Source organism: Molossus molossus, unplaced genomic scaffold (assembly GCF_014108415.1).
Source record: "Molossus molossus isolate mMolMol1 unplaced genomic scaffold, mMolMol1.p scaffold_m16_p_12, whole genome shotgun sequence".
NCBI lineage: Eukaryota > Metazoa > Chordata > Mammalia > Chiroptera > Molossidae > Molossus > Molossus molossus.
Genome location: NW_023425347.1, coordinates 71,340,435 through 71,353,389, shown reverse-complemented (window position 1 = coordinate 71,353,389; position 12,955 = coordinate 71,340,435). Strand labels below are relative to the sequence as shown.

Sequence of the window (12,955 nt, the reverse complement as noted above, 5' to 3'; positions counted from 1 at the left end):
CTCTCAGGACCGCAGGTCGACGTAAAGCCTTCATTTCTTACCGGCCGGTGTGGCTCATTGGATTGAGCATTGTTCCATAGACTGAGAGATTCTAGTCAGGGCACATGCCTGGGGGGTTTGGGGCTCATCCCCAGTAGGGGGCATATGTAGGAGGCATGTTTCTCTCTCACGTTGATGTTTCTCTCTCTCTCTCCCTTCCATTCTCTCTGAAAAATCAACAAAAATATATTTAAAAAATAAATAAATAAAGCCTTCATTTCTTTTTTTTCCTTTTCTTTCTTTTTTATAAATTCTCACCTGAGAATATTTTTTTAATTGACATTACAGAGAGAGAGAAAGGGAGAAGGACAGAGAGAGAGAGAGAGAGAGAGAGAGAGAGAGAAAGAGAGAGAGAGAGAGAGAGAGAGAGAAACATTGATCAGTTGCCTCCCATATGCATCTTGACCAGGAATCAAACCCACAACCTGAGCATGTGCCCTGACTGGAATCAAACCCACAGTCCTTTGGTGCACAGGATGACAATCCAACCAACTGAGCCACACCAGCCTAGGCTAGAGCCTTCATTCCCCCCACACACACACCCCACACACACCCCCGATAGAGCAGGAAGGAGAAAGGGAGGAAGAGAGAGAAACGTTGATGTGAGAGAGACACATCAAGTGACTGCCACCCACATGACCCCAACCAAGGCTGGGGACAAACTGCAACCGAGGTACATGCCCTTAGTGGGAACTGAACCCAGGACTCTCTGGTCCACAGGCCAATGCTCTAACCACTGAGCAAAACTGGCCAGGGTTAAAAATATTATTTTTATTTTATTTTATTTTATATCCTCACCCGAGGACATTTTTCCATTTTTGTTCAGATAGAGTGGGAGGGAGAGAAAGGAAGAGAGAGAGAGAGAGAAACATTGCCGTGAAGGGACACAACGAGTGGCTGCCACCCGCATGACCAACCAGGGCCGGGGACAAACTGCAACTGAGGCACACGCCCCCAGCGGGAACCAAACCCAGGTCTCTCTGTACCGCAGGCCAACGCTCCAACCGCTGAGCCAAACCGGCCAGGGCTAAAAATATTATTTTTTAAGCAAGATGAAAATATGATCAGTTTAAAAAGTCTTAAGCAGACTATCAAATCACACTCTCAAACATTGCAGAGGCCCCCTAACTGCTCTCTTGCCACCAGTCTCCCCAACACTAAACAACCATTTTGAGTTTGTCATCAGTTTCCCTCTGTCATGCTAGTCCTTGCTCAGGCTCCAATACACAGAGCATAAAATATAATCTTGGCTTTATGCAAAATATTTCTGAATAACTTGGCCTAATTCTACATTCCCACTTTTATCTACCAATACTATCCTATCAAATCCCCAGTTCTTCTAGAAGCATGGTAAAAGAGTCCAGGCCTCAAAGTCCCAGCCCTTAGCCAACACATAATCTCATGGCCTCAGTTCCTTCAATGGAGAATAGTTGTGAAGATTAAATCTTTAAATAGGTTAAACATCCATATACAACAGGCCTTCAGTAAGTGATGGTTTCTCATTACTGTTATTTTTAGCCAAATGGGTTTTTAATTCACTGACTCTTCAAAAAGTTTTGCACCTTTACCTCTGCTTTATTTATCAATATTTTGCCCTTTTCAGAGTTCCTTCCCTATCTTCTAAAATCCTATTAAAATTTAAGTTCTAGTTCTAGTAAACCTCCTCCAAGAAAGCTTCCCTGACTCTGCCAATAGCATTATGCAGTGGTTCTCAAATTTCCTAATGCCGTGACCCTTTAATACAGTTCCTCATGTTGTGGTGACCCCCAACCATAAAATTATTTCATTGCTACTTCATAACTATAATTTTGCTATTGTTATGAATCGCCATCGGAAATATGTTTTCCGATGGTCTTAGGCGACCCCTATGAGAGGGCCATTCAACCACCAAAGGGGTCCCGACCCACAGGTTGAGAACCACTGATTTAGAGTTTACCCAAGTGGTAGTGTCCTCACTGATCTTATTAGTTCTCTTTTCATGTATATAAGTCCTAGATCTCCAATTAGAGTGCCAATTCCTTGCTATGAGACATTCCATTTTATGTATACCTTTATACCTTTCTGATATCTGACATATCACCAGGCATATACTAGATGCTTATATAATGTGTTAATCTGATTTTTGGATTGGAAAGAAAGTCATCACAATAAAAATACTGGCTGAACATTTTTGTAGTAGACTAGGAAGCCAGTAAGTCTATATAAAGATAGAAAGTTTCAAGTAAGCAGTATAATCTAATTCCATAATTTATTACCACTGACCAAACATATAAATTATACTTAAGCTATCTGATCTATCACTAGCTCCAATATAAATATTAGCAAAAAATGACCCTAGGTAAATAGCACTTTTAACTTTTCAAAGTATCTTACACATAAGCCCTACTTAAATATATATTGACTTAAATTGTCTTATTTGGTTTTGTAGGGGTTCAGAACAAGTCACCCCAAGATCTGTGATATATAGATCTAAAGGCAACTTAGACCCTGCAGGCTCAAGAGAAACTTCTGCCTGCCCCCCCCCCCCAATTACCTAGAAGAATTTGAATTAGGGAACTTATCCATAATAAGAGGTTATCAGAGATAACCTTTTATGACTTATGTATATGGCAGGACAACTACTGATGACTGAACATCTGTTCTTATGCCCCTGCAATGACCTGAAGCCTCATGGTACCTTACCTCATCCTTAACCAAAATGTCATATACCAAAGTGTCATTGTCTTGTCTGTCTCTGAACCTCTTATGTATGTGGAGGAATATGACTCTCTCATATATATGGAGTTCCCATGAATATGTATGTAATTAAATTTAATTATTTTTCTCTTGTTAATCTGTCTCATGTAGATTTAATTATTAGACCAGCCAAAAGAATGTGGGAGGGTGAAGAAAAGTTTCTTCCTCCCCCAAAGTTCCATTTGGAAATATATTCACCTCACTAAAAATAAATAAATAAACATAATTAGAGTAAGGAAGATTCAGATACTAATTATTAGAAAGTGATGATTATATAACCTTGTTATAAATAAAAATAATTCTCCTTTAAAAAGGTAAACTATGTCACCTCAAATGAGTACTAAAAGTTAAGGATAGATAGCCTGGAGCATAACTTAATTTTTATTTTCATTCACTGATTTAATTACAATGCTTTACAAAGCAATTAAGAAAATTAAATAACTATATAAAGACTAAAATCTTTTCTCTTTGATAAATCACTCATTCAGCAGTGGGAAACAACTGTTCCAATGAGCTGCTAAGAGTAAAACAATCTGAGAGACAGAAGAAGTTGCTTTATTAAATACATTAATTACCAGAAAATTAAGTCTCAATAGGTAGAAAAAGACCGACAGCACAGCTAAACCCCAGCAAGATAGATTCAGCAGGAAATCCTGAATCCCTCTTTTTAGCGGTTAATGGTATTGTAACTAGCTTCCAATAATGTTTCAACTTTCCCACTGACCCCTAGTAAGGAAGACAAAAAAAGGCATTACCTAAGGATGTTGGGATGGGAGAGTCTATTCATAAGCTGCACTTCCTTCAGCATGTTTGCCCGGTTACTGCTCAACGTGTTCATCTTAAGAGCCATCACCTGACCAGAAACTCGGTGGCGCACCTAGAAAATAAAATAGAACAAGAAAAGAGGCTCAAGGACAGCAGGAATATATGCGGTCAAAGTCTCCACATGTAGAACATGCCAAGATGTTTTAGTGACAGTTTAGATAAAATAGACGTACATGATAGGGGACAATTTTATGTAAATTCTGTGATTATATTAGAATCTCAGTTCCACTGATGAAGATGAATTTATTCCACCCAAAACCAAAATTGTTTCACAGAAATTCCTTGAAATGACAATGGCCCAAAAGTTTAGTATATCTATTAATACATCACAGTTTATGTTAGCAGTCAAAAAATGTTTCAGAGTGGCTAGACAGAAAGGGGAGGAAGAAGGAAAACACTCAGAGCCCAGGAACTCTGGTCAGAAAAAATGAGGCAGAACATTAGCTGTCTCTCCCTTCTTCTAGATCACAGTGAGATTTGGAACCCAACTCTCTTCTTAGTACATCAATGACTCTGTTGTCATGTACCTCGTGACTGATAAAAGAGAACTAGCTTTCCTTTTCAGATCCTGCATGGATAAGTTAAATGAGACATTTATATAAAAGAACACACTGACAGTATTTTTCCAACTCTATTTACAGAAGATATCTGAGTTTTGATAAGAGCTCTCTCCTCTGAAAGTCACTCTTTTTTTTTCCATCATCTGGAAACTATCACTCTGAGTTTTTAACAAAATATCTGTTTTTAAGAATGTCTGATCTTAAAATAATGTGTGAAATTCAGGGATAAACAATCTGTGTTTCAAACTAATCAGAAAGAACCCTACTTACTTAAACAAGAGGACAAGATGATGATCATATTCATAACTCATTGTATTTTGTCTTTCGTCTGCACAAAATATTGTTCTAGTCCTCAAATTCTACTTATCTTTCAAGCTACACTCACATATCTTGCTGAAGCCTTCCTTGACTCTCTCTGGAAATTATTTCTGGTTTCTTTCTTTAAACAACTTCAGAACGATCTTCGTAACACCAGTATACCACTCATCACATAGTTCTGTATATAAATGTATGTATCTCCTCATTTGACGCATCTTGAGACCAGGAAGTATAATGTCATTTGTTCTTGTCTTACAGTACCTAGAAGGCCTGGCACATCATAAGGCTACAGTGAAAACAACAGCAACAATAGTTAAATGATACCTCTAATATTAATTTCTAAAGGCCAGTGAATCATTTCTTTTTTTTTTTCTCCTTTTCAATCCTCACCCGAGGACATTTTTCCATTTTTTGTTCAGATACAATGGGAGGAAGGGAGGGATGGAGGAAGGGAGGGAGGAGGGAGGGGGAGAGAGAGAGAGAGAGAGGGAGGGGGGGAGAGAGAGAGAGAGAGAGAGAGAGAGAGAGAGAGAGAGAGAGAGAAACATCGACGTGAAAGAGACACATCGAGTGGCTGCCACCCACAGGACCCACCAGGGCCAGGGACAAACTGCAACCGAGGTACGCGCCCTTAGCGGAAACCAAACCCGGGTCTCTCTGGACTGCAGGCTGATGTGCTAAGCCAAACCGGCCAGAGCCAGTAAATCATTTCTTTATGCAGGTGATTTCTTTGGGGTTGGGCAGCAGAGAAAAGAATGCTTTTACTTCTTTTTCTTTTTTTGGTGGCAGAGGTTGCGGAGAGAATGGAAACAGTAAAGTAGTATAAGATTTGGTCAAAATTTTCTGGATATTACCATCCAGAAAAGGACAAAAAATAAGCTAAATGGCTAGTCAGATAAGAAAGAGAATGAAGAATCAAATATAGACTCTAGCTGGGTGGCTCCGTTGACTGGAGTGTCATTCCATAGACCAAAACGGTTGAGGGTTCAATCCCTGGTCGGAGTACATATGAGAGGCAATGGACTGGTATTTCTCTCTCACATCAATGTTTCTCTTTCTCTCTCTCCCCCTTCCTTCCTCTATAAAATCAATAAAAACATACCCTCAGGTGAGGATTTAAAAAAATAAAATAATACAGTACGAGATATTTATATAGATGTTGACAGAATGAGAACTTAGGGAAAAACCATGGAACTTCAGTGAAATCTCAAAGGATTAATAGATTTGGATAGTTTAATTTTTTATTTTATTTTTTTTTATCCTCACCCGAGGACATTTTTCCATTTTTTGTACAGATAGAGTGGGAGGGAAAGAGAGGAAGAGAGAGAGAGAGAGCAACATCGACGTGAAAGGGACACATCGAGTGGCTGCTACCAGCACGACCAACCAGAGCCGGGGACAAACTGCAACCGAGGTACGTGCCCTTAGCGGGAACTGAACCTGGGTCTCTCCGGACCGCAGGCCGACGCTCTAACCGCTGAGCCAAACCGGCCAGGGCTGGATAGCTTAATTTTTTTAAGTACAGAACAGACTACAGGTGATAAAGGAAGAAAACAGTACCATCAAATATGAGGTATACAAAATATGGAGCACCTGCCTAAATGCTGGAAGATCTTTATTCCAAGTTATCAAAACCACAAAAATTAATTAGCCCTCAAATCTGCTTAATGCTCATAGTAAAAGGAAGGTATAGTTCTGCTTAAGTTTGTCTCTAAACATATATTAGTAAGAAAATTCCCAAGAGATTGATATCTTTTTTTTTTTTTTTTTATCCTCACCCGAGGACATTTTTCCATTTTTTGTTCAGGTAGAGTGGGAGGGAGAGAGAGGAACAGAGAGAGAGAGAGAGAAACATTGATGTGAAAGGAACACATCGAGTGGCTGCCACCCGCACAACCGACCAGGGCCGGGGACAAACTGCAACCGAGGTACGCGCCCTTAGCGGGAACCGAACCCGGGTGTCTCAGGACCGCAGGCCGACGCTCTAACCGCTGAACCAAACCGGCCAGGGCGAGATTGATATCTTTAAATATATTTTAGAGCCCAGCCAGTGTGGCTCAGTGGTTGAGCACTGACCCATGAACCAAGAGGTGGCTGGTTCGATTTCCGGTCAGGGCACATGCCCAAGTTGTGGGCCTAGTCCCCAGCGAGGGGCATGCAGGAGGCTGCCAGTGGCTGTTCTCTCTCATGGATGTTTCTGTCTCCCTCTCTCTTTCCCTTCCTCTCTCTCTAAAATCAATATGAAAAAAAATTTTTAATAAAAAAAATTAAATATATATATATTTACATTTAAGACATTTTTTTATTATCTTGTTCAGATAGAGTGGGATGGAGAAAGAGAGAGAGAAACATCAACGTGAAATGGACACATCGAGTGGAGTGGGAACCGAACCGGGGTCTCTCCAGACCGCAGGCTGGTGCTCTAACCACTGAGAAAAACCAGCCAGGGCTAAATATATTTTAGAATAAAGGTAAGACCTCAAAAAAGTAAAGGTAGAATTGCCATATGATCCAGCGATTTTACCTCTGATATATACACAAAACCCCTAACTCTAGCTTAAATTCTAACTCCATTTTACATAAAAACAAAGTCATCTTGCATGGTTTTATTATTTTTTATTTTTATTTTTTTAGTGAAAGTTTACTTAGAAAGTCCCAATAGTAGAAGTGAGCCAAAGAAGAAGGGAGCCAGCTGGGCTACATGAACTCAGAATACAAGTTACAGAGGCAAAAGAAGCACCCTTGAAGCTTAGGAGAAAGAAAGGCAAAAAGAATGTGCCTGGGGGATGGAGAGGGGGAAATGCATGGGTGTGCTTCAGACAGCATGTCTGGGGAAAGAAGGTGGGGAAAGGTGCCTGTGTGAGAGAGGGAGAGGGAGAGAGGCAGGTGGAGGGGGAGGGAGAAGGAGAGGAGAAGAGGGAGAGGGCTTGCATGGTTTTAATATATACTGAATTTTCTATACCAAATGCAACTACCTTGTAAATTGAGGAAAATTTGCTTTTTTGTTTGTTCAGAACATCATTAAGAACTGGTCAATAGCCTGGTCAGTGTGGCTCAGTGGCTGAGCATTAACCCATGCACCAGGACCTGGTCACCGGTTCGATCCCCGGTTCCATCCTCATTCAGGGCACGTGCCCAGATTGTAGGCCAGATCCCCAGTGGGGAGCATGCAGGAGGCAGTCAGTCGATGTTCTCTCTCATCGATGTTTCGGTCTCTCTCCCTCTCCCTTCCTCTCTCTCTCTAAAAATCAATAAAGGGGGAAAAAAAAGGAATTGGTCAACAGCCCGCCCAGTATGGCTCAGTGGTTGAACATCGACCCATGCACCAAGAGGTCACTGGTTCAATTCCCAGTCAGGGCACATGCCTGGGTTGCTGGCTTGATCCCCAGTGGAGGGCATGCAGGAGGCAGCCAATTGATGTTTCTCTCTCATCAATGTTTCTCTCTCTCTCTCCCTCTCCCTTCCTCTCTCTCTCTAAAAATCAATAAAAACATTAAAAAAAAAAAAAAAAGAATTGGTCAACATTTCAGAAAATTCAACAGCCAATGGAATCCAGCTCCTGGTATCTGAATACCAATTCAACACATATGTATCAGAATCCATTTATAGTTTTTATATTTATGGTGATTTAGCCTTTGTTTCAAAATATCAAGTATAAGTTAAAAGTTTACTTTTTCTCTGCCCACAAATACAGTTCTCAATGCACCTACTCTGCCAACTTTTCCCCTAATGAAACATTCCAGATTAAATGAACATTTTACAAAGAAACACTGATAAAGTTGACAAAGATATATCATACCTCCCTGTTTTCTCTCCCTCATCAATCTGTAATTTGTCTTGGCATACTATTCTTGTTCCAACTAAGTTTACAAATAAGTCTCGTAGGTTATTATACTTTTATTCTAATATTCACTGGTATCTCTAATCTTTAATTTTTTTTTCTTGCATGGAGTGGCTTCTGATTGTTTCCTCTTAAATCTAAAACTAGTATCTGACTACTTTATTATGTCTTCTGGAATGTTCAGGCCCCAAAATGTACATACTGAAATCTCTATTTTTACTAATTTAGTTTTCTTTTACTGTTATCATAGAGTTAGGGTATCATGGTGATGTTTTATACTTAGGAGCAACAGTAACCTTAATTGCCTATTAATTTGATTTCATGGTAGTTGAGTTGTATTTTTAAAAATTGTTCTAGCTTTTCATGAAGATGGCGCCAAAAGCAAAGGAAGCCCCTGTCCCTCCCAAAGCAGAAGTCAAAGCAAAGACTTTCAAGATCAAGAAAGCAAGCCTGAAAAGAGTCCACAGCCACAACATAAAAGATATACATATCACCTACTTTCCCATAGCCCAAAACACAGAGGCTCTGAAGGCAACCCAAATATCCCTGGAAAAGCACCCCCAACTGAAGCAAGCTTGAACACTCTGCCCTCTGACTACTGAGTCAGCCAAGAAAAAGATAGAAGACAACAATACATTTGTGGATGTCAAGGCCAACAAGCACAAGATCAAACAGGCTGTGAAGAAACTATGAAAATAACGTTGCCAAGGTCAAAACCTGATCAGGCCTAGTGGAGAAAAGAAGACATATATTCAACTGTCTTCTACGATGCTTTCGATATTACCAACAAAACTGGGGTCACCTAAACTGAGTCCAGCTGGCTAATTCTAAATATAAAGATTTTTTTCACCATAAAAAAATTGTTATATTAATAATATAGGTAACATAATACTAGGTTCTGCCGTATAACTGCTTTGTATATATTAACTCACTTAATCCTCAAAATAATTCTATGAGGTAGGTATTATTAATATACCCCATTTTACAGCTATGGAAACTGAGAAACAGAGGGATTAAATGACTTTCTCTAGCTCATACAGAGCCAGAATTTGAGCCTAGATTATGCAAAGGACATTGGGGTTAAGAACAACTGATATAAGGAAAAAACACTGTGTGCACACTACATTATAATTACTGTGTCAAGAAATAATAATCATGGTCTTATATGTTTCCAACAGTAAGCAGCCTTCTAAAAAGCCAGGACAAGCAGAATAGGGAAACTGAGACAGATAGTTCAACAGCCAATCAGTTTACAGTCACCTAATAAATCACAAAATCCTATTGTCTGTAACCAAGGACACTTAAGAGTAAATGGTTTACACTTCTCCCCAACTGGAGGGTAAACAGCTTAAATCACCCTACTCAGGGAGATAGATAACAAAAATCCAATTAGTGCCATTTGCAAACCACACCCAAGGACAGATGATGTTAAGGGGATAAATCTTATTTTCGCACATCAGCATAAAACTGATGAATATTCTATTCAGATCCTCCCCTAAGACCTCCCCTAAAACCCCAGCCTTTAAAAACCCTCAAAATGAAAGTCCCACTACTGACTCTCCCTCTTCCTAGAGCACTTCTCTACCTTTCCCTGCCCCCTCTTCTTCCCCCACAGGCATGTATCTCCTAATCTCTAAGGGACCCCAGAAGATTTGCAACCTGGGAGCAATGGGCAGCAGAAGCTATCCTGGGCTAACCCCCTGACCCTATCCCCAAGGACCCCTTTTCTCAGACTTTTTTTTTTTTTTTAATCCTCACCCGAGGTTATTTTTCCATTTTTTGTACAGATAGAGTGGGAGGAAGAGAGAGGAAGGGAGAAAGAGAGAGAAACATCGACGTGAAGGGACACATCGAGTGGCTGCCACCCGCACGACCAACCAGGGCCGGGGACAAACTGCAACTGAAGTACGTGCCCTTAGCGGGAACCGAACCCGGGTCTCTCCGGACCACAGGCCGACGCTCTAACCGCTGAGCCAAACTGGCCAGGGCTGACTTTTTTTTTTAAAGGATAGTTTAGCCCTGCCAGTTTGGTTCATCAGTTACAGCATCGGCCTGTGGACCACAGAGTCTCAGGTTCGGTTCCAGATAAGGGCACATACCTTGGTTACAGTTTGTCCTGGCCCCGGCTGGAGTCATGTGGGTGGCAACCAGTCGATGTGTCTCTCTCACATTAATGTTTCTCTCTCTCTCTCTTCTCCTCTCTCTCCCTCCTGCTCTATCTGAAGATAAATGCAAAAATGCCTTCGGGTGAGGATAAAAAAAAAGAATAAGTTATTGACTTTTAAAGAGAGAGGAATGGAAAGGGAGAGAGAGAAACATCGATGTGAGAGTGAAACATATTGGCTCCCTCCTACACGCCCCTTACAGGGGATCTAGGACCCGGAGCCCTGCCCAAATCTAACCAGCAACACTTCAGTGCACAGGTGATACTCAACCAACTGAGCCACACAGACCAGGGCTTATCTGACTCCTTAGTGAGCCAAAACAGCTCAGTCTAGGTTCATTTCTCCCCCTAGTCTCTCTCCTATTACTTCTTCTATCCTAGGCCCTTCCTTGTTTCACCGTCCCCAGCTTTTTTTTTTTTTTATCCTCACCCGAGGACATTTTTCCATTTTTTGTACAGATAGAGCGGGAGGGAGAGAGAGGAAGGGAGAGAGAGAGAAACATCGATGTGAAGGGACACATCAAGTGGCTGCCACCCGCACGACCAACCAGGGCCGGGGACAAACTGCAACCAAAGTACGTGCCCTTAGCGGGAACCGAACCCGGGTCTCTGCGGACCGCAGGCTGACGCTCTAACCGCTGAGCCAAACTGGCCAGGGCTCACCGTCCCCAGCTTTAATATGTCCTCTGAAAATCACCTGGATTTGTGTTGTGAAATCTTTCCTGCACAAAGTCAAGAATCCACACACTACCCACTGGCACTAGGCAGACCCCCTTTCTAGCAACAGTCATGTATCAAAAAAAGAACAAGGCAAATGACAAATCTGGAATCTTCATGGGATATTTGACCTACTTCTTAGAGAGTAAAAGCTCAAGCAGATAAGAAATGAATATGAATATCATACATATTAATAAAACTGACATACTTGATTTAATGCTGTCCCAACAAAGACAGGTGTTTGTTTTTTTTTCTCAAGTATACATGAACAAATTTACCAAAGTGCACAGGTACTACATCATAAATTAATTCTCAAAAAATTTCTGAAAAGGTTAGTAACATTTCAATGGGTAAAGGTAAAAGCTTGCAAAAGGTGAAAACCATGAAAAATGCGTTGCTTGCATGACCTTTGCTCAGCCTTCTGTTAAGTAAGGATTACTGATTATCCGCAAGACAATGAATCACCCAGCAGATACAAGATGTGATACCAGACCAGTCCAACTGCAAAGTGGACAATGAGCCAGGCAGAGTACCTCAGCAGAAAATGTCAAAAGCTAGGAGTATATAACCCACACTTCAACTGTTATTTGAGGCTGACCCCTCTACGGGCTCAGCCTGTCTGCACCCAGGCACATGCAATAAAATCATTTTGCTCTACATTGGCCTTGCATTGTGGATGTTATCTTCTGCAGACTCAGACCTTTTATTTCAAAGAATTAATGTGGTTCAAAAAACCACATACCTACCTTGGCCAGTTTGGCTCTGGGGTCAGAGCATCGGCCCAGGTTCAATTCTTAGCCTTGGTTGGGTGGTGCGGGAAGCAACCAATTGGTGTGTCTCTTTCACATCGATGTCTCTCTGTCTCTCTCTCTCTGTCCCTGTCTCTCCCTTCCACTCACTTTAAAAAAGAAATCAATATAAAAATACCCTTGGGTGAGGATTAACAAAAACAAAACAAAAAAACCCCACATTTCTAGACCACTATGAAATAAAATTAGAAATCAACAAAAAGATAATTAAAAACAAGAATAGTGGCCCGGCCAGTGTGGCTCAGTGGATTGAGCATTGTCCCATGGGACTGAGAGATCCAGGTTCAATTCCTGGTCAGGGCACATGCCCAGGTCTCAGGCTCGATCCCAAGTAGGGGCATGCAGAAGGCAACCAACTGATGTTTCTCTCTCTCTTCCTTCCTTTCTCTCTAAAAAAATCAATAAAAACACATTTTTTAAAAACATAGTGAACAATACTAATTATTTACCCAACATCTTAGATGGCAATGTTCTCAGTTAAAACATTCAATTTGGCAATATTCCTTGCAGCTAGGGTGCACCAGGTGACTGAGACCTAGTAAGAAGATTAAGCAGAAGTTGCTAGTGGGGATTCTGAGAATGCTACTGTTCTCCTAGTGAAATTGTCCTTTATCCTTCCCCCTTTTTATATACTGGAGCAAAGATGTGTATTGCTTGCATCAAAAGCAGCTATCTTGTAACCAAAAGGACAAAAGCCACACACTACAGACAGAGGAAGCTAGAAGACTGGATTGTTGATGACTTCCTCAAGCAGACAAGAATAGGAATTTCTCAAGATTTCTTAAGAAAAATTAATTTCTTATTTGGATAAGCCACTGTCTTCAGGTTTCTGTAACATACTGCTCAAGACAATTCTAACTGATTTACAAAAGATTAAAAAAATAAATGAGCTTGAGTTTAAAGATGCTAGAAAACAAGAAAGTATAATAAAGATAAAAACAAAAAT

The 12,955-nt window shown here is 40.8% G+C and overlaps 1 protein-coding gene across 2 annotated transcripts in view; it reads right to left on the bottom strand.

Annotated features, from left to right (window-relative positions):
* The window catches only part of TESK2 (testis associated actin remodelling kinase 2), a 139,896-nt gene that overhangs the window by 69,092 nt on the left and 57,849 nt on the right, over positions 1-12,955 (bottom strand). For both annotated transcript variants that reach the window (XM_036255287.1, XM_036255288.1), the window contains one exon: positions 3,531-3,652. In XM_036255287.1, the coding sequence (XP_036111180.1) occupies positions 3,531-3,652 (122 nt within the window). The remainder of the gene's footprint in view (positions 1-3,530; positions 3,653-12,955) is intronic.